This window comes from Castanea sativa, chromosome 8 (assembly GCF_040712315.1).
Source record: "Castanea sativa cultivar Marrone di Chiusa Pesio chromosome 8, ASM4071231v1".
Classification (NCBI taxonomy): Eukaryota; Viridiplantae; Streptophyta; class Magnoliopsida; order Fagales; family Fagaceae; genus Castanea; species Castanea sativa.
The window spans coordinates 48,053,507-48,075,881 of NC_134020.1; the positions used below are offsets into that span (position 1 = coordinate 48,053,507).

Consider the following 22,375-nt stretch of genomic DNA (forward strand, 5'->3'; position numbering starts at 1 on the left):
ACCGATGACTTCATAACTACCCATTCCATAATAGGAATGTGGTTAATATGTTGATTGTAGTGGCCGCGTGGTCATTAGGGTATTTGATTGTTGGGTAACGGTCGCAAATATACTAGCATATTTAATGCATTCCTGATGCTCGTGCGTTCTTTTATTGGCCTAATTGTCCTCTCCATATGAGTGGACAAGTATGGGGTGGAGATTTATGACGAGATTGACGATGGCATAATCCATCAAGATATATATTTTTCATAGTTTGCATGTAAGTCTTGAATATAACTCAATTTTGTAAATAAATAAATAACCTTCAAATAAAAGGTTTCTTATGTGAACTAATTTTTTATTTATAAATTTACATCATGTATAATTTGAATCTAAACTCATATTTATATGAGAGTGAGTTGGAAGAAGTGAATAAATTTAATTAAGAAAATTTAAATTTAAATTGCAAATAGTGATAGGTCCATGTGTGAGGTGATAAGCTAATTTTGGAATGTTGTTTAATTGGTGTGAATTTTTGTTGTGTCTTTGGCTTAATTGCAATTGAGTTGGGGTTTTAAACCTACTACTAACTGTACAACATTGGAATAGTTGGAGTAAGAATTCTCCAAGTGAGCATATTATGTGGGATCATTAGGTGTTTATTGCTCGTTGAAGCCTCACTTCGAAAGAATATGAATAGATAGAGAGGGAATCAATCAATAATATGGGAAAATCTTTGATTTTTAACTTAGGATTACCTTTGAAAGTTGGGACACAGGGATTGATTTGTTGCCAAAAAAAGTAAAACAACGATAAGTTTGGTAAGTAAAAAGAAAAATAAATAAAAATACTACAAAGTGGTTGTATCAACTAGAGCGATTGCATATTCATAAAAAAAAGAAGGTGAAGTTTGAATTAAATTTATAAACCTACTACTATTTTTGCACCCTTTTTCCCATAAAACGAGTTTAACGATGATAAATTTTATAATCAAAACAAAAAATAGGTACCTGAAGTGTTTGTGCCGGCCTCGATAGCTCATCACTCTTATTTAATAAAAAACAGGAATAATAGTGGTTCTTATAATTCTACCTTATATTTTACATTTGCATAAAGATAACTTAACATTTGAGTTAGAGCTTTATACATACTATTATTTTACAACTCATTCAATAAAAATAATAACAATATCACTGTAACGATTGTGATGGTTTATCATCATTTATTCAATTGTAAAAATAGAGTGACAATAAGTCCGACGAGTTAAAACAGGAGAGGTGTCAGTTAAGTTGGAATTCAAAACCTACTCCTCTTCCTACAACATTTCAAACATTTTTTTTTCAAAAAAAAAAAAAAAAAAGAATAAGAAAAAAAAGAAAGAAAACTAAAACATGATTTATCAAACTTTGCTAATAAGGAACACTCCCTAGAGTGGCTGTGACGGCCGTGATAGCTGCTAACCCTTGATAACAGGTGCGGTGGGACCCACGTCGAGCCACGATATGTGGAGAAGAACAATCAGTCTGTGACGGGGAGGCATAATTTCAAAAGGGGACATTTTCGTAAAATTACAAGTCAGTCACAAATAGAAGAGAAGAGAAAGAAACTTCATAACTTTTGCCAAGGTGGTGCGAGCTGGAAATCAAAGCCCAAAAAACTCTTTTGTTTACCCATTTCCTCCGAACCGCGAAGGAAGCAAAAAATCGAAAAGCAGAAAGAACCACAACACAACACAACACACACTCACACATATATAAATACAAATCTAAAACTAAGGCCGCAGACGAAAACGAACACATATTAAAAAAAAAAAAAAAAAAAAAAAAAAACACACACACAATACTAATAGTTGTAGTAATAGACATATAGAGATAGATAATATATACTCCATTTCCATCTATCACATAACAAAACAAAAAAAAACGTACAAACCCAACCCCTCCTCTTCTCCTTCCCTCCCTCCACATCGAAACGCAAAAACCCTAAAACAATTTGAATATGAGGAAATGAGAGGAGCATGGGTAGGGAGCACGGAACGAGCGTTCAACCTTGGGGCACGTTAGAGGACCTCTTGTTAGCGTGCGCCGTAATCCGTCACGGCACAGCCAGCTGGGACTCCGTCGCCATGGAACTTCAGAACCGGAGCTCCTCCTCCGCCGCTACAGCCGCCACCGCCATGCTCGGTATCACTCCTCTGTACTGTAAGGACAAGTTTGATGACCTTAAGCGACGGTTCATGGCTCGGAACGACGACGAATCGGGTCGCATCGCGGAGGAGCTGCGTCGGATTCGGGTCGAGGAGCTTAAGCGCGAGGTCCGAAGACGCGACGACTCGATCGTGTAATTCGGCTGATCGGATTGTCTGTGTTCATTTTTCGTAGGAGATCTGTTGGTTTAAGATCTGAGTTTGTTGTTGTTGTTGTTGTTGTTATGTCTACAGGTCGTTGGAGTTGAAGCTTAAGAGGTTGAAGGAGGAGAGAGACCGGAGTTTGAAAGAGGAGTCGGAGAACGTCGATCTGAAGAAGGATCTCGAGGGTGACGCCGGAGAAACGACTCCGTTGCCAGAGAATCTCGCCGTGTCCGGCGATATCTCCGACGATAAAGAGAATCGTTCGTTCAACGAGTCAAATTCGACGACTCAAAAAGGCGAGGGTCAAGCCCGAAACGACGCCGTAAAAGTCCAAATTAGACCCGAACCGGAGAGAAACGAACCGGATCCGGGTCGAACCGAGTCGAACCCGGTCTTGAACGGTAAGGTGGACGCAAATGAAAATGAAATACAAGACGACGATGACGAAGCGGGTGAGAAGAGAAAACTTGTAGGAGGGATTATGGTTAAGCCGAGTCGGGCGGGTCGACTCAGCGAGTCGAACGAGGGCTTGGAATCGGTTGGTGAGTCGAAGCGGGAAAAGGAAACGGCTTCGAAACAAAGCAGCGATGTACAAAGCTCAGCGAGCTTGTCGAGAAAGAAACGGCGTCGTAAGGGCAGTTCAAGTGGTGGAGGAAGTAGCAGCGGCGAGGAGCCCGAGGTTGATGAGGTGTCTCCCGCCACAAAACGTGTCTCAGCCGTCAAATCTGAGCCCTTGATCAAGCTCCTTGGAATCATCCGGTCGCATCGGCTCGGCTCGGTTTTCGAGCGCCGGCTTCGGAGCCAGGTATCCTTTATACTCTTAACAAAAACATATATTCTTCTTTTTTTTTTTTTTTTTCAAAAAATTAAAAATTAAAAAAAGAAAAAACAGAGAGAGAGGATCAATATTACATCGTAAGTCATAAAATGAACGGACGTGATGCTTTCTCAAATGTCAGGTTGATCTGTTGTGGACCAATCGGATAGTGCCATACATACAATATAGGCATTTTTAGGGGCGTTTTGGTAATTACAGTACAAAAACTGTGATGGGACACGTGAGCATTGGGTTAGAAGACAAAAAAAATAAAAATAAAAGGGCACTACAATGATGCTTATGAAGGGTGTGGGTGCATGTTTTATTTTTTTAGGTGGGGTCCAGTTTAAATACATTTGAAACTACGTCGTATAGTGCATAATGAAACTTAAGACTCTTTTTTGAGTCACACACCTGACCTGGGCCTTGGTCGACTTGGCTCCTAGCGTGTTTTGATTTTAATATTTTAGATAATAAAATAATCAGCGTAAAATGCGAAGGACACGAAGGCAAAAAAAAGTTCAAAACATTAAAAAGATTACAGCGTACGAATAGTCTTTGCCGTTTGAGTGTGTGTTTTTACTTACTGCTGCTCCTTTTAGTAATTTTAAAATAAGATATCAATCGTACAATTTTAGTTCTTATTAAACTCTTCTACTTTTTCTTAAAAGAAACAAAATGTTTTTTTATTTTTTATTTTTTTTTCCCAAATGGAATTAATATGTTGGTTCTTTTGTCTTCTATTGATTAGTTAAAATGAATTTAATTTAATTTTATCTTTTATCTATCAGTATATCATTTTTTTGGATCAGATCTATCATTATATCATGATACCATGTTTAGCCAGACAACTAAGATTTACAACATATACTCTACACACATGCATCCTAGTAAAGGGGACTGTCACCTTTGTCATGCCATTTGAATTTGATAGGATTGGTACCCATTTCCTAAATGGGTCCGGTAAAACCAAAAGGCTTTTTATTTTTGGGATAAAAATTTAGAACCAAAAGGCCTTTTAATTTTAATCCAATTATTAAAACATAAAACGCTCTATTATCCAATTATTATTATTATTTTGGGTCTGTATCTATCATCATAGGTAGATACTAGTTTTTATTTTTTTTTACTAGTTCAAATTTTGGCTAGAGTTTGATCTTTTAGTAGCTCAGAAAAATTATATATTGTATTGGATATATGTATCACCCCTCTCATAGTAGGTGGGTCCCACACAAACATCCGAGTATAAAATTACCTTAGGTAGGTACACTGCAATATATCACGTTGTACACCCTTATGGAATGAAGTAACAGGGAAAAATCTCCTATGGCGGTTGCATGGTAAGACGGTCACAAATGTGGCCAATGAATGTTGGGCTACCCTACCGATAATAGGCTCGGTGCCTATTATGCCTTATTTCTGGCATATGTCGGTTGGACTTTGTTAAGGTGGCGAGCCTATACGGATATATGTAGTACTCGAGTAAAGCCCTTATGTGGCCCTGGTCGATTCGCAATGGAAGATAAAAGGAGTAAAGAACGGTCCATTTGTTTAGGCTATCTCAGGAAAAAAAAAACATTGTCCTTTTCATGTTGCCGCAACGTGTCAATTTCAAACCCCACCTCACAATTCTTACTGGCCTTCCATTCTGATTTAAAAGTGAAAATTTTTTCTCCTTCGAGTCTTGGGGTTCGTTCAAGAGACCGAGTGAAAGCTACAATTCGTTTTGTTATTCTTAAGTCCGACCAAAGTTTGTTCCCGTATTTTAGCCTTAGAAGCTCTGAGTTCTAACTATTTAGCTAAAACATGTGGATCTAATTCTTTATGCTGTGTCGTTTGAATCCTTGGGAGCGATTGGTTTCTACATGCATGTAACGTATACTCGTTGTGCAAGCCACGTGTTGATTGTAGATCACCCGTTTGTTTTTTAATCCCTTGATCCAGGTCGTGCTGCAATCTAGCCCACTTAGCTGATTCTCCTTGGGCCTGTTTTGGACCATAATTTTTTGCTTTTATTTTATTTTTAATTTTATTTTTAAAAATGAGGGTTGCTTGCTTGTATAACCCACCAAAAAATAATAAAAAGTCTAGAGACACACACTTAACCATTAATACACACGTTAAACGTTGATTTGATTAATTTTTACATGTACTAGTGGTGGTTCCCATGTGTAAGTGTTAAAATCTAGGTAAATTATATATTTGGTCTTTATCTTTCATACCATATTTCAATTGGGTCTCTAATATTTCAATTGTTTCAATTTAGTTCTTAACCTTTTAGAGTTGTGTCAATTTCGTCCATGTTGTTATATTTTGGATGGAAATTGCTGACATCGCAAATTACCAAAATAAAAAATAAAGTTTTTTTAATGTGGCAATAATTTTTTATTTATTTATTTTTTTGGTTATTTGTAATGTCAGCAATTTTCATCTAAAATATAAAACATGACTAAATTGACACGACATTAAAAGGTTAAAGACTAATTTGACATAATTAAAAAATTGTGGACCAAATTAAAATATAACGTAAATAATATGAAGCAATAATATTTTTTTTTGTTTTTTATATGGAGCAATAATTAGTTTGCCCTAAAATCTAATACAAATGAGGCACATTGTTCAAATTTTTCTATCCTTTTTTTCACTCTTTATGACATCATTGTTTGCGTGCAATTTTTTTCTTTCTACAGCTAAAACTTTCTTTTTTAGTACTTTTATACTGAATCTATATTGACCCGCACTTATGCATTCCCTCTTTCATACGCTAACGCTCTGTTTGTTTCAACAATGATGTTTTCTAGAAAATGTGTTATTTTCTAAAAAGAATTTTCTATAAAACTATCTCATTTTCTAATGTTTGGTAGCAACTTTATATGAGTTGAAAAACAACCTCCTAACTTCCCTTATTTAGCTTACTGTGAGATAGAGTTGTTTTCCAAAAAAATTTAATGGAAAACAATCTCTAAAAATAAGCCATACTTTTTATGTTGACCAAATATAGTTTTCCTTTGACTCATCTTTTTTTATGTTACCAAACACTGAAAAATAAGGAAAACTATCTTTACACAAAGTTTTCCATTGAAACAAACGGAGCGTAACAGTTTGATCGAGTGGGCAAATTTATTAATTGGGCTGTATTTTTCTATAGTTTTAATTTTGATATTTTGTTTTCCATTTAATTTTTTTGTTTCAAATGTCAAAAGTTGTTATTAAAATAATATTATTTTCAACAGCTGTATTATTCTTTCAAAAAAAAAAAAAAACAGCTGTATTATTAATTGATGATTCCAATTTATTAAGATCAATCATAATATTCATAACATACCCTCTTAGGAGTCATAAAAATTATGAAAATCTTTTGTTCTTAAGATTTGTCGTAGTTTTGTGGGTTTCAGTTAGCTCAGCTGGTGAAGTCTCTGATGGTTGTATAAGAGATTTGAGGTTTTATCCCCGCCTACAAAAATTGATTGGCGTCTTGGTTTAATAATAAAGAGCTATTATCAGGAGCGAACACTATAAGCTAAAATTTTCTTAAAAAAAGAAAAAATTTGTCGGAGTTTTAAAAATCACAATTTTACAATTAATCCCGTGAAATTTAGAATTATAAGGTTCCAGTGGTAAAATACTTTCCGTGCCACCTACGGCACTATATTACAGGAGTATTATATTATTGTTGCGTCAGCTAAGTTGAGGACCGATGCAACTAACGTATGACTTTATTTGGAATGACCATTCTGCCCCCACCAAAAAAAATATTGTAAAAAAGTTTAAAGGCGTTAACAAAAGTGATGATCATGCACGTACAGAAAGGAATCGCAGAAAATTAAAATGAAGAAAAGGCCAATGGGAATTGTTGTACTTTTGGATCTCGAGGCAAAGATGTGGAATAGCATTAGCATCCATATTCTATTCCAATATTCTCTGTTTTAACAGTAACTAATATACTGTTTTTCAGGAATCCGAAAGGTACAAGAACTTGATTCGGCAACACATGGATCTCCAAACAGTTCAATCCAGGGTTGACAGAGGTGTGTATGCGGATAACATACACAAGTTCTTTCGTGATCTCCTGCTCATATTCAACAATGGTGTCATGTTTTTCCGTAAAAGTTCGCCCGAGCATGTTGCAGCCCAAGATCTCCGAACTCTAGTACGCAAGGAGCTGAGAAATAAACTCCGAAAACCCCAACCCCCACCCCCACACCGGAAGACAGTGAAACTCGAACCCAAACATGAACCGGACTCACTTTCGAAACCCAATAATAAGCCCCCTACTTCTACCTTGGTGGCATGCGGGAAACGCAGTTCTATGAAAGTACTAACCGAAGGTGCTCATAGAAAAGAAGATAAAAGAGAGAAAGAGGCAGTTGGGGAGAAACCAAATGTTGTTATTAATCAGAAGAAGAATGAAGGTACTTTTATTAAGGTTAGTGGGGAGGAGAAGCAGGGTATAAGGAGGAAAAGGACTAGAGAAAGACAGGGTAGGAGAAGCAGGAGAACAAACAATAATAAAGGTGGTGGTGAAATAAAACACGAATTTGGTGGGAATGTGCTCAGCTCTCATGACGCTTTGGAGTTGATTAAGATAGAGAAGAAGAAGGAAAGCACGGTGAAGAAGAAGAAGCAAGGCGCGGTGAGCTTCTTGAAAAGAATGAAGCAGAATTCGCCTAGTGATCAAGTGACGGAGGATACTGATGATGGTTCTGAAGATGATAGCATTGAGAGTAAAGGTGAGAAGGAGGAGGAGGAGGAGAAGAAGAGCAAGGGTAGGAAGAACGAAGGGAGGGGGGAGAGGGTTACGCGGAGTTCTACAGGTGGGAGAGGGACGAAAGAGGAGAATGCAAAGTCGAAGAGAGGGGTTGGGAGGCCGCCGAAGAGGCCGGAGAGGCCGGAGACAGTGACCGTGGCGGCTGCTTCGGGGAAGAGGGGGAGAGATAATAGTGAGTCGGAGGTGGTGGGAAGTGCGAGCAGCAGGTCAAGGAAACGTCCTAGAAGATGATGGTAATTGTTGTATAATGTACATTACATAGTGCATGTGTATTAATTGGCCTTTTGTTTTGTTGCCAAAGTTGTGTTTTTATAGCATACCCGAAAGAAAAGGAAAGAGTCAACAGAGAGATAGGGAGAGAGAGAGAGTTTGTGAAGAACTTGTAGAATGTTTGTGGCAGCCATTGCATATACACAGGCACGTAGAGGTGGTAGCAATCATGTGTCTTTTCTAATTTGGTTCAGTGTTTCAGTCTAAAATAAGTTAGGACCTGGTAAATGTTTAGAAAGATGAGAAGAAATAGTAACATTTGCCAATCTCACTAATATAAGCACGCTTACTATCCTTTCAAATATAAGCCAACCCTCTCTCAAAAAATAAATAAATAGAAAAATAAAACAAATAAATCAACCAATATCGTATTACATTTAAAATACATTCTCAATGTTAATTAACAAGCTCACAAACACGACACTTTGTTCCTACTTTAATATTTGGTAATTGTTTAGATAAAATAGGAAGGATGAAAATGGTGAGTTGTGAAGTTCTCTAAAAAAAAAAAAATTACACATCAAGGACCATGACAAAAGTGAGGCTTTCATATTTGTTTTTTTTAGGTATTTTGTGATATTCCCTATGATAACGTATTACTATATATATATTTTTTATATTCTTTAGGTTGACGTATTGTTATATTATTGCTTGTTAAGAAAGATATAATAATTATTAGATACTCCTTGAATATAGTTGAGGCAATACTCTACACTAATAAATTCAAGTAATCTAACAAATAATTAACCTTTTAATTTTATTTTTTGAATCTGTGTCATATTTCTATATTAAATAACTTATGTTTATTGGTTTAGAGTACCGCATCAATCTATTCCAAGCTTTGAACTTAAAAAGAATGAACAATTTTGAGTAGCACACAATGAGATTGCCACCGTATTGAGAGGATATAACACATGATGTTTAACAATTTCTGCCTTTGGAATCTCTAGCACACTCCAAGGCACCTCAAGATTTCTCTAGCGGTTTCTTTTTTTGGGTGGGGTGGGAGGGGCTAGAGTTAACTCATTGGAAAAATAGTCTTCGAGGTTTCAAACTCTCAAGTACCTTGGATCACAATTATAAATGGTAAACTAGGGGTGTGCATGAGTTGGGTGAAGGAGATTTTTTGACCCAACTTAGGTTAAAAAAATTCAACCCAACCCAACCCACATGGGTCGGGTTGAACCCATGGGTTGGACAATTTTTTTTATTACTATTAATATTAAATTGAGTAAAAAAATAAAAATAAAAATATATTAAAAAAACTTAAAGATTAGTATCAATGTAACTCCTTAAAGGCCAACAACACTAATGACTAAATAATAATAGTAATTTACTAGGGTTTGTGTGAACTAATTGGCTTTTATATAGAATAGGAAGATCTGGTTATTTTAAAAAAATTATTAATTATATAATATATTTTAAATATATGAGTGGGTTTGGGTGGATTTGGCGGGTTTGAAATTTTATGACCCGAACCCTACCCAACCCGCTATCAAAATTTTTTTTATAACCTAACCCAACCTACTAAGCCCTAAAACCCGACCAAACCTAGAGGGTTGGGTTGGGTCGGGTTAGTTTTGGCGGGTTGGCTATACACTCTGCTAAACTAATATAGTTTTTTCATTGTAATGCACAACTCAAGGTTGGTGAGTTTGGTAAGGTTCACAATGTCATTGCCAATAAGACCTGAAAGATGATTGAAAGGACAATAGAGTTCTCTTAATCCTGCTGCACTATACATATCAAGTGGAAGCAATCCTGATAGAGAGTTACCGAGTTAGAATTCTAACTCTAGCTTGGAACCTCTAGTTTGGAACATCCTCCTAGTCCACTATGAATTTGACCACTATGATTATTAGAAGCAAAGTCAAGAAGCATGACAAAAGGAGAATTGATGCAAGGAAGAGAAGGAATGGGGCCTGTCAAACTATTGTTGCTGACATTGAGCTTTGTCAAATTCCGTGCTAGTTGAAAGAATGAAGCTTGTATCATCCCATTGGAGTCATTGCTAGATATGTCAACTATTTGACTGGAGTTAGGCCAGCCATTAGATGAAAATAGCAACGATATATTTCTACCAAGATAGTTGCAGCTCAAATGAAATCTAGGATCCTGAGTTCATTAAAGGATGAAAAAAAATCCGGTAGGGTAGAGGCCCTACAGTGAGCTTTCATCTTTGAAAGCTCACTGTAGCTCCCATCTAAAAAAAAAAAAAAAAAAAAAAAATTTAATGCTTGTGGTTGAAAAGTTGGTTTGTGTAGTTGTTTTTTATTATTTTATGAGTAGTTTATATTATTTTAAACGAAATGGTAAAAAAATAGAATATTTGATGTTGAGTGTATTGTAAAATGAGTTATTAAAATTAATAAAGTGACTTTTTGAAATGCTAAATACTTTTTTAAAAACTTTGATGAAAATGCTCTTAGAGCATCAACATTAGTGGTGCAAAAATTTTTAGCTTTTGGCACCATAACAGCTACTTTATCTTTTTACCACCTCACTTATAAAATACCCAATATCAATGGTTTTATTTTAGCATTCAACACATTAAAATAATATAAGCAATATAATAAAATAATATATCCACTATAATAAACAACAACCACAACCACAACCACAACCATAATTACAACCATAAGAAAATAATTATTATAATAATGAGGGGACAAATAAAATATATTTTTTTAATTATACCATCTGACACAACCATCTACAATGCACAACCAAAGATGACTGTGCACTATAGCTCAACAACAGAAAATTATGTCTTTAGCTCCACTAATGCAGTCCTATTTTTCTTATATTGGTTGTTAAATTTGGCAATATGGCAATTTGACGCCACCGATGTTAATGCTTTTAGAGGGTAACAAAATTTGTGTGACTTGACCTTTATCATCGCAAGAAACACCTTCCCAGTTGCAACAATCAATGGAAGACCAATTTAAAGCAGGAAAATATGCATTAAAGGGTAATTAAGGACAGGAGAGAGTTTAGGTCTAATTTGTTTAGAAAAAGCCAAGAAGAAACAAGGGGAAGAGTAAGTCATAATAAGGGTTCATATCTATACACGCTCCCAATTGGTGCTTGTTTGCTTAGGTGAGACAGAAAGAACCATGAAGCAGGGTTATGTACCACTCTCTTTTGGATCAAAGAAATATGAAAAACTACACTTTACCACCCTAAACTATACCCTAGATTAAACTTTGCACTCTAAATTTTTTGAATGCACATTTTGCACCTTAAACTATGACCCTTATTACATTTTGCATTCCGACGTTAAGTTTGCCCTTAACTTGGATGGAAAAATATGACATCATATTAAAAGACCCAATTGCCCCTATTCTCAATCCCTTAAAAACAAAGAAGAAATTATACTTTACCATCCTAAACTATACTCTTAATTACACTTTACACCATAAACTTTGGATTTCCATCTACGTTAACGGTAAACTTAACGTTGGAGTGCAAAGTGTAACAAGAGTTATAATTTAAGATGTAAAATGTGCATTCAAAAAGCTTATATATAATTTAGGTTTAGTTTAGAGTGGTAAAGTGCAATTTCCTTAAAAAAAAAATAAAAAGCAAAATCATGTGAATATACACTGAGAGACAGGGAGAGAGAGAGAGAGAGTTTGTGAACCTATAGAATGTTTGTGGCAGCCATTGCATATACACTGGCATATACACAGGCATTTAGAGGTGGTAGCAATCATGTGCCTTTTCTAATTTGGCTCAGTGTTTTAGTCTAAAATAGGTTAGGACTTGGTAATGTTTACACAGGCATTAAAAAAAGAAAACAAAGATGAGAAGAAATAGTAACATTTTTGCCAATCTGACTAATATAAGCAAGCTTAAAATAAATAAATAGAAAAATAAAACAAATAAATCAACCCATATCGTATTACATTTTTTAAAAAAAATTTACAATGTTAATTAACAAGCTCACAAACATGACACTTTGTTATTTTGTGAAGTTCTCTAAAAAAAACCTTACACATTAAGGATTGCCACAAAAGTGAGGTTTTTATATTTGTTATTTTTAGGTTTTATGTGATATTTGACTTGTTGCTCTTTAAGAAAGATAGAATAATTATTAGATACTCCTTAAATATATAGTTGACTTGATACTCTACACAATAGATGCAAGTCACCTAATAAAAAATCAACTTTTTCAATCTATCATATTTTTATATTTAATAACTTATATTCCAAGCTTAGAACTTAAAAAAAAAAAATGAACAATTTTGAATGGCACACAATGAGATTGCAACCATATTAAGTGGATAGAACACGTGATGGTTAACAATTACTGCCTTTGGAATCTCTAGCACGCTCCAAGGCATTGGAAAAACAGTCTTCGAGGTTTCAAACTCTCAAGCACTTTGGATCACAAGTATAGATGGTAAACTAACATCGTTTTTTCATTGTAATGCAAAACTCAAGGCTGGTGAGTTTGGCAAGGTTCACAATGTCATTGCCAATAGGACCTGAAAGATGATTGAAAGGACATGAGACTATGAGAGTTCTCTTAATCCTGCTGCACTATACATATCAAATGGAAGCAATCCTGATAGAGCTAGAGTTACCGAGTTAGAACCTTCCTGGAAAATCTCTAGTTTGGAACATCCTCTTACTCTCTTAGTCCACTAGGAATTTGACCACTATGGTTATTAGAAGAAAAGTCAAAGGGAGAATTGATGCAAAGAAAGAAAAGAAGGAATAGAGCCTGTGAAGCTATTGTTGCTGACATATTGAGCTTTGTCAAACCCCGTGCTAGTTGAAAGAATGAAGTGCCATGCCATTGAAGTCATTGCTAGATATGTCAACTATTTGAATGGAGGTAGGACAGCCATTAGATGATAATAGCAACGATATATTTCCACCAAGATAGTTGAAATAATAATCAATGGAAGACCAATTTAAAGCAGGAAAATATGCATTGAAGGGTAAGGACACGAGAGAGTTTTGGTCTATTTGGTTGCATGCATGATTTGCCACAAAGAAAAAGTCAGGAAGAAACAAGGTGAAGGTAAGTCATGAGGGATCATAATTGGTACTTGTCTGATTAGGTGAGACAGAATGAACCAAGAAGCAGGGTTATGTACTATACCTTCTTTTGGACCAAAGAAATAAAATGCAAAATCCTAGTGCCGTAGGACAACCACATTATTTCAATGGAACAAATAAACAACTAAATAAACCCTAGGAGTCAGCACCTAAGGGCTGCTTGGAGTCAGTACCAAGCAAAAACTGGAGTTAGCATCAGTGTAAAAAGAAACACACTTTTTTTTTATATTCTCAAAACTGTTTTACAATAATAAGAAAAAGTGCTTAAATAGCTAACAATAAAATGTATAAAGAAACCCTAATTATTAAATGCTCGAGCTTGCTTAATCTCAAGCCCAATAACTAACAGGCTCCATCCATAAGGCCATAGGTTGGACTGTCTTTTTTTTGCTCTTCCTCCCATAAATGCATATAATTGGGGGCTTGTAGCTTGTGTCTGCACCACCTAGAAGATGAACCATGATTTTGATACTATTTATGAGTCATTTTGTATTATTTCAGCTAACTTTTACTTTTATTTACAATACTTTCAGCAAAAAAAAATTCAGTTTCAATAAAATAAGTGAATCCACAATGTTGTGGGGTTCATTTACTTATTTCTTTACCACATAATTGAGGGTTTAAATATTTCTTCAGAACAATTCTAATTATTTTTTCATGTTCTATATTCACTAATAAGCATTTTAAAACAAATAAATAAATACAAGTTCCCAAAAAAAAAAAAAAAAAAAAAATTTCTACGGATAGAACATAAGATCATGTGTGGCATGAATTATGACAGGCTAATTAGAAAATAGTAATACAAAGTTGAAGGCAGGTGATGAATTTTCACAAGGTTGACTTTTGGGGATGAGTTCCAGTACAATACTTTTGCCTGGAATCTTGCAGATTATTGTTTTGATGAATGGTATTCAGAAATTGGGCTGCATATTCTCTTCAAGGAATCAAGGTGGAGTGAAAATTAAGGGCAAATGATCTCTGCATACTTCCTCCACCATCCCCCTCTCAAATGAATTAGAAAGGCTTAGATTTTAGCTTGTAATTGTAGAGGTCCATTCCCAACAACTTTAAGCTTTTGAGCCCAGACTCCCAATATACTTGTACCTTGAGTTGGGCTTATCCTACAATAGGAGGTCCAATAAATGGCTTTAAAGGTTAGTGAGGGAGTTAAACTGTTATTCTTGGTCCTAAATTCCCTTGATCTTAGCCAAGAGGATGATTATATAGTCGGGCCCTACCCTAAAATTTGAACAGGATACCTTAATCCCTAAGTTATATTTTTCTTTACTACTCTTGTATCCCAAAATTTTCCAATCCCTTTATCCTCATTCTTCTCCCTTATTTATATTATTCCTTTAGTAGAGTTGTCATGATGAGGGAATCTTCCCATGTCAGTGGGTCCCTCTGTATCAAATTGTTGAACGAAAGGGACCTACCTCCTGCTGTTGACATGACTTTTTTGTAACTTGCGTTTGACGCTGGTTATTGCTTGGCAAATAGATTCTTCCAAGACATTATCTTTTGTTTGCAGCATCTTTGAGAGTGCCCAACTTGAATGTTCGACCAAGCCCATATAAACTCGACCATTTGGGCTGAGATGGGCCGAGAACATTTGACAAATGGGCCTGCAGCTCAAAGCAGAGTTGACATACTCGGTCCGTACAGTTATTAAATTCAAAAACAAAACAGTAAACACATATAATTAAAAGAAACATTACTAAACATATAACTTAGAGTGTGTATACACAAATTTTCACAACTTGTTGAGGTGGTAAGTTGTTATTTGAGCAACATAATTTTTACATAGATTCACCATTTATACAATTTTTATTAGGCACCAATCATAACAAATCACGCAAAATAATTTAAAAAAAAATTGCCACTAGATTTATTGTTTTGTTTGTTTGCTTCTTGAATTTGAATTTATCTAGGTAAATCAAAGATGAGCTTTTCTAGGTTGTTACGTTTTGCATTCTTATTTAAAGCCAAGACATAAGTTCAAAATGAGACCTAAAGGTTAAAACCAAAATTAGATGTTAATGCATTAGGAAAAGTTTGCTAAGGATCTTTGGAGAAAATTGATGAAATCTTGGGAAGTTTGTAAATGAGAGAGAAACAAGGAGTATCCACCATTTGCATGAACAGAATCTATATTGGCCCCTGCTTTGCCCTTTGATGATAACTTTGGATCTTGAGAAGAATCTAGCTTTTTAAATGATCATCCTTACTCCTTAGGCACGTGAGAAGACCTCTTTGGTCTTTAGTCTTTACCAATTGCTTTGAGGCTTGAGCCATTTGATGAGGTTAAAGTCCTCTAGTTTATATAAAAAGAAAGGATTAAAGTCCTCTTTTTGAAAGTGACTGTGAATCCAAAGAAAAGTACTGGAAGATAATACGACGAATTGTGATGTCGGGGATCGGGCTTTTTCAACTCCTTATTCATTTTTCACTAATTAATTTGTCTTGATAATGCTTAACCTAAGATGCTAACCTTAACTTTTTGTCAACATTTCAATGATTTGATTTCATTGATTATGGCTCTAATGCAAAGGAACTTGTACATGTAGTTTTGTTAAGTACAGATTAGAAGCACACAAGTTTCATCGATTTTAGCTTTGTTTCTTCAGTGTAGTCAAGCCTTTTGGGCCCATGAATAACCTTGTTTACTTTAACATTTTAAATCAACTTATATGAATGTTGTTTACATTCAAAAAAACCAAAGCTACCTTTCACATTCACATAGTTCAATTCAAACCTTCTCTCGAATGGTTGGGAAATAGTACCAGGACTCCAGGAGATTTCAAAACCATTGTTTTAGGCATTAAAAAAAAAGAACTAATAATGATAGTTTAGGCCTTTCCTTCAAAATAGTTCAGATAACAACAATTTTTTACCATTGGAATTTGGAAAGATAAAAGAGGGTAAAAAGGAAAATCTTAAAAGAATGGAAAATTCACCAAAATAATTGTTTTACAAGAAAAGATAAATCACACTCAATTTGGTATTCTAAAAATAATTAAACTTATGAGGAAGGGTGATATCATATGGATTAATCTTATTTTCTCATAGTAAACACAAACAAGAATGAATATTTAATGATCCAAAATTTCAAGGATTTCAATTTTGGGCTTTGGGATACAGTTTCTCTTATCTGTTTTTAGTCGACCGTAACATTGATCAGCCTATAATTCGCATTATGTATTGTTACCCTTTATTAGTAAGAATTTTATTTTATTTATTTAATTTAATTTTTATGTTAATCTTTTAGTTATATTTTGTGTGCTAGCATGTCGAATGAAAACTTGATTGAAGTTAGCAAATTTAGTTGATTTGGCAATAATTAGAATAAAATTTAGTAACAAAAACAAGTTTAAAAACACGTAATCACAAAATATACAATTGACTACACAAAATTTTTGTAATTGTGGAGTGACCATCACATTAAGAATGAGCAGTGAAATAAATTTAATCTTTTCCTAACGGCGTGTAAGATAATTGAAATTGATTTCTCAAATATTATCTATATATATAATTGAAAATAATTTTTTTTAAGTGTACAATATATTGTACTCTCCAAAATACCCCCATAACATTTATTTAATATTAGTTGTCTCATTTTTATTTTCCATGAGACCAATAAAGCTTTCTTTTTACCTTTTTTTTTTTTTATAAAAAAAAGGACAAAAATGAATTTCCTTAAAATTTGAACATTACCTCCATTAAATGTGTATCGGAGATTACAAATGGTTTTTCATGGATGGTTTAATTTTCTCTTCTTCTTATCTTGGTAATTATCATCTGCAATGGTTTTCTATATATTACAAACATCACTTCATTTTTTTTTTCTTTCTTTTGTATCATTTTTTTTATAGAAAAAAGAAGAAGAAGAAGAGAGAGACATTTTTAGCATGCATACAACACATTTATAATGCGTATTATACGTATAAAGAAAAATTATTACAAAAGATTTCAAAATAAAATTATAGTGCACTGGTACAAATATATGTTTTACTTATCTCATGTATCAAATAATATATGTATGTATTGTTCTCTATAATAAATGGGCTGGGCAGCCTGGGCTTATACATGGGCTAATTGTAGTTGATATGTTTGAGTTAATTGTTGGAGGACTGGACTTTTACATGGGCTAAATGGGCTTCTTATATATAAAGATGTGGGCTTAAATTAAACAAAGGTCGGTCGCGCCACTTTTTCTTTTTCTTTTTCATTTTTTTTTTTCAAATTTCTGTTTCTCTCAGACTCTCTCTCTCTCTCTCTCTCTTTTCGGAGTTCGGATCCTCTCTTTGTCAGTGATCGCAGCTTCAACTTGATAGTGCTTCTTCAACATGTACCTTCTCTCTCTCTCTCTCTCTCTCTCTCTCTCTCTCTCTCTGTGTTTTTGTGTATATATATGTGTAGGTTTTGGTTGAATTCTTATATGGCAGTTTGGGGATGAGAGAGACTGTAACTGTATTGCATTGAATATTTGAATAGCTTTGGCTTTCGACTTTATTTGGAGCACATGAAAATGAGCCTTAAAATTCTCTTTCTACTCTACTCTACTCTACTCTACTGATTGATGCGTATGGAATTTGATACTACAATTTTTACTACCTCATTCGTTACTTACTTACTTCAATATCTTTCTGCCTTTCATTTCCTTTTGAAAAATATTTTTCTTTTAATATCAATTTATATTCTCTGTGTTGAATTTATGGAAATTGATTTTTAGATACTTGAAGATAATGAAACTTGATTTTTTAGACAAATCTGATATGTATCTCAATTTTTTTTTTCTCCAAAAATTGTGCATAATTGTAGTACCTGTTTCTCTTAGCTTATTACTGGATATTGCTTTATATAATTCTGAATTTTTTATTCATGTTCATGTGAATATTGGATCACGAGCTTGTAAATTTCGAGTAATTTGAAACTGTTGCCGGCTTTCATGCAATACAAATGTTAGGCAGTAAGGCGAAAAAAGAAGAAGAAGCTATTGAATATGAAAGGTTTTTAGCATGGTAAATCTTTAGTACTTGGAAGAGTTGGAATAAATTTATCCACATTTATTCCACTTTAAAATATTGGAATTTTTTTTTTTAATATTTACTGAAAATATTAAAACTACTATCAATTGTACCACAAATGGTTTATAAATTGACATGACAATGAATGTGATTAGTGTCACATTGACAACATAATAAAAAAAATTCCTTAATTACTTTTTTTTGTGTTTAGAAATTAGAAGTCAACACATCAATTTGTAATATCCCTAATAGCACTCTAAAATATTTTAGAATATCAACTTTTCATCTAACAAGTGAAGATTTGATAGGAAGAGTGGTAAATGTGACGTCGCTCTTATTGATTACATGGTAAGTTGCAATTATTCATGTTGGGCGACTCTGATATCAGCAGGGAGGACCAGATCATTAGTACAATCGCAAGTTGTGGGAAAGATGACTTATGCCAGTGTTGGTAAATTGATTTTTGTTAATGTTTTGCAATCAAATATGATATTGAATATGTTTATATGACTAAGAAATGCATTATGAGGTAAAACTTGGGATTGCCAGCACCTAGCATGGTCATAGGTTCTGGATAGTTGAAATGAGAATGTTCCAAGTGATGGGACAGGAGTACCTATAGGGTAGACGAAAGTAAAAGATGGTTAAATGTGATTTTTTGGGCACATGTATGAAGAGAAGGTAGCGATATTGCAGACTATAGGGCATGCTTGGAAAGGACATTGCAAGGAACATGCAAGCACAATGTAATCGAGTTTAAGTCATTGAGCTAGTAAAATGGCATCCACAATTAATCATGCATCTGATCTGAGATATATACTGATGATGGTGTAATTTAACAAGCAATTGTCACAAAGCATAATTTGATATTGTAATCAAGTCTAAGGAAATGATGACCATCGGTAACCAATGCTCTTAGATATTTGCAAATATCTTACACTCAATGCAGAGGCAAATTTTGTTTATCTATTAGATTTTTAAATCACCAAACTCTGGTACTTTTGATGTTCACAAACTCCTCTTCTTGTGGATTGCTGTATTTAGTTTAACAATTTGCTGTATTTTACAGCTATATGAGTTGTTAAGAATAAAATAATCAGCTTAGAAGTTCTGAATATGAGGATAGCAACAGCACAAGGTATTGCATGTGGTTCACCTGAACTAGAAGTTGGTGTCAGATCTGCTGTATGTAACCAGAGAGAGACGGATTTTCGTAGTCTGAGGTTGCACTACCTTGCTTTCAAGGATTCAGTAATAGGTATGCATATTCATGCTTGCTATCTTCTACATCAGATAAACTGTTTGTTCTGATTATACTCTTGGGCAATTTAAATATTTTGGTGTATGGTGCAGGAAAAAATCAAGCAGAAAGGAATGAATTTGATGATTTTTTGTCTATTATTAGCAATGTAGAGAAATTGCACCAGCAAGGTAATTTAATTTCCCTCACTCCCCTGCTATAAATCATATTTGTGATGTTTTTACTAATAGTGCTCAAATACACTCATTTTCCATTATTCACAGTTCAGAAACCTCGAGAACAAGTTTCTGATGCAGAAATTCTTCTGGAACTTACAAGGACCTTATTTTCATCTCTCAAATCCTCTCAGAACCCCAATAGTATCTCGAAGTTCATTGGAGGTTTAGTGCAGAAATATACACAGAAAAGTTTGCCAGAGAGAACTTGCAATTCTATTTCCTGGAGGAAATTGGGCCTGGATACATCTCATATATTTGGAAAGGCACCAGGATTGGCAACTATGTAAACATTTTTTTTCTTCGAACTTTCTGGTTTTTGACAGGTTACTATATATGGTTCCTCCTATTCATGATCCTAGTCTAATATAGGCTTGGACCAATGGACACTAAACCAACCAAGAGAATGTCTATGATTCAAAGGAAACGTCAGAGAGTGGTGAAGGTTGTTTGTCCTGATGAGGTTGCATTATATGTCTCTCTTCTTTGTGCTTGGCAAATTGTTATTTCCCGGAAAACATAACATCTCATGCCACTTTTATGACATGGAATTGCTTCCACATTGTGATTTGTGTTGTAGGTGGAAGAGCTAGCTGTTAACAAAACTGACACTGAGAAGAATGTTATCATAATGTTTGAAACTTTGAAAAAGCGGAAGTGCATCCCATTAGAGAAGTTGGTGCTAAACAGATCATCATTCTCTGAGACTGTGGAAAACATCTTTGCTCTTTCATTTCTTGTCAAAGATGGAAGATCTGAAATTACAGTTGACGATGAAGGGACCCATCTCGTTGGTGAGCTCATTTAAAGAAGGAAAAGCTATTTTTTCCCCTATTCATTTGCAATGTCTGTTATTGGAAATCCTTTCTAACCATTCTCAGTGTTGCAATTATAAAACGAAATTGCCTGGTGCTTCTTTGTGCTTAAAATCAGCCCCAAGGAATGGTCCTAAAGCTTTGGCCATAGCAAATGGGGAGGTCTCTTATCATCACTTTGTTCTTAGGTTCGACTATAAGGACTGGCAGGTAAGTAAACTCTACTTTGAGTTGATGTAAAACCTCTGCATTTATAATCATTACTCTGCTTTGAAGATTTCATGACATATTAATTCTAAAGGCTTATCTGGCTAGTTTTTAAATCTTCATGCGACTCTTTGCATCTGCAGTTGATGATTGACAGTGTTCAGGAGGGTGATGAAGTGATGCCTCACAGGAGAAATGTATATACTGCATCTTAGTCAAGGAATATACTGCATGATCCAAAAGTGAACATTGGTGAATCACCAATGGTGATCTTCCGAGGAAATTGTGATAAATACTGGTGAATACTAGATTGTCTCAAATAACTGACCAACATTTTTTTTGACCATTGAGCATTATACAAAAAAAAAAATTCTTTACAGATTTTCCTTGTAATTTGATTCATCTTGTTAGTGATCTGGTTCCATGAATTTCCTTCATAAATTTGATTCTTCCTTACCAAATAAAAGGCAGGTTTGCATGTAGTGAAACACAGTTTCCCTCTTCTCCTCATTTTCTTTTCAGCAGGGGAAACCAAGCTTCACTGAAAGATTTTGTTCAGTATCTTTCCGTATGTTTCTCATATTTCTTGATAAATGGCAAGATCTTTTATCCACATTGAAATATTTTTTCCACATTTATATAGCCAATTTATCTATTGATCACACGCCTCTTGACAGTCTCTACATTTTTATGGTCGGAAAAGTTTATGCTTATTTAGAGCTTGAGCTACAAATGTCAGATCTGAAGAGAGATGTCAGATGGGGTCTTAAACATTTACTACTCGTAAGTCGTAACATCATAATTTGACATTAGGCAGTAGATTGCAGCTGTCAGTTCAGGATTCTATACTTTTTTAAAGCTACAAGTCCTTCTAGCAATTCTAAATTTGAGAGTTCAACAAAGTGATACAAACATCTTCAGTTAGATTATATAGTCATAACCAATATTAAAACAAAAATAATGTGTTAAAATCAAAAGTAAGCATTGAGAGAGGTAGAACATTGATTTCTCTCCTTTCTTTTATCAAAAGTATGTTGAATTCTACTAGATGTGTTTGTAGTAAGCATGGAATCCAAACTGTTAGGAACAGGAGAATGATGGAGAGAAGTGAGTATTAAACTTTGGCTTTTGCCCCTTTGCTACGTGAATTCCTGGTCTTGCTAGAAGGATAAGCAGTGTTCTTTTATAGGGGCCAGTTAAAAAGATGAAGCTAATGAAAATGGTGATGAGAATGATATCTCAAGGATAGAAGTAACAACTGGAAATTAGTTTATAATTGATTCCCCTTTCATCTCTTTGTTAAAAGTAAGAATAAATTTTTGGTGGTTAAGTAATTTTAGTAACAAATAGAGTGAAGAAGTTCCAACGGAAGTTGTAGAATTATGGTGGTCATAAGAAGCAAGAGCTTCTTGATGGTGTACCTTTCCTTTTATAATGGTGGAAAGCTGCTTCTGTTGAAAGGTTAGCTTGCTTGTGGGAGTGGATGATCATATGAATTTTTGTCTTGACCAATGAATGTGCACGAGTTTGTGGGTTGATTATGGTTTTTGTTCAATTTGGAGGTGTTGTTAAGTTAACTTGATTTGGTTTTTA

The 22,375-nt window shown here is 34.4% G+C and overlaps 2 protein-coding genes across 2 annotated transcripts; both read left to right on the plus strand.

Annotated features, from left to right (window-relative positions):
* Positions 1-1,852: 1,852 nt before the first annotated feature.
* LOC142608311 (uncharacterized) lies at positions 1,853-8,343 on the plus strand. The gene is made up of 3 exons (XM_075780059.1): positions 1,853-2,322; positions 2,423-3,137; positions 7,105-8,343. The coding sequence occupies exons 1-3, from the start codon at positions 2,000-2,002 to the stop codon at positions 8,146-8,148; spliced, it is 2,082 nt and encodes a 693-aa protein (XP_075636174.1). The 5' UTR covers positions 1,853-1,999; the 3' UTR covers positions 8,149-8,343.
* Positions 8,344-17,537: 9,194 nt separating this feature from the next.
* On the plus strand, positions 17,538-21,197 carry LOC142605678 (non-structural maintenance of chromosomes element 4 homolog A-like). Its single transcript, XM_075777109.1, has 8 exons — positions 17,538-17,605; positions 19,354-19,542; positions 19,638-19,715; positions 19,809-20,046; positions 20,133-20,223; positions 20,341-20,554; positions 20,694-20,785; positions 20,926-21,197. The coding sequence occupies exons 2-8, from the start codon at positions 19,401-19,403 to the stop codon at positions 20,995-20,997; spliced, it is 927 nt and encodes a 308-aa protein (XP_075633224.1). The 5' UTR covers positions 17,538-17,605; positions 19,354-19,400; the 3' UTR covers positions 20,998-21,197.
* Positions 21,198-22,375: the final 1,178 nt, after the last annotated feature.

Excerpts from the sequence above, each read along its gene's own strand:
- LOC142605678 (XM_075777109.1), top strand. The coding sequence starts at position 19,401 with ATGAGGATAGCAACAGCACAAGGTATTGCATGTGGTTCACCTGAACTA. Across the intron at positions 20,047-20,132 it reads GCACCAGGATTGGCAACTAT|GCTTGGACCAATGGACACTA; the intron begins GTAAACATTTTT and ends AGTCTAATATAG. Across the intron at positions 20,555-20,693 it reads TGAAGGGACCCATCTCGTTG|CCCCAAGGAATGGTCCTAAA; the intron begins GTGAGCTCATTT and ends GCTTAAAATCAG.
- LOC142608311 (XM_075780059.1), top strand. The coding sequence starts at position 2,000 with ATGGGTAGGGAGCACGGAACGAGCGTTCAACCTTGGGGCACGTTAGAG. Across the intron at positions 2,323-2,422 it reads AGACGCGACGACTCGATCGT|GTCGTTGGAGTTGAAGCTTA; the intron begins GTAATTCGGCTG and ends TTATGTCTACAG. Across the intron at positions 3,138-7,104 it reads AGCGCCGGCTTCGGAGCCAG|GAATCCGAAAGGTACAAGAA; the intron begins GTATCCTTTATA and ends ACTGTTTTTCAG.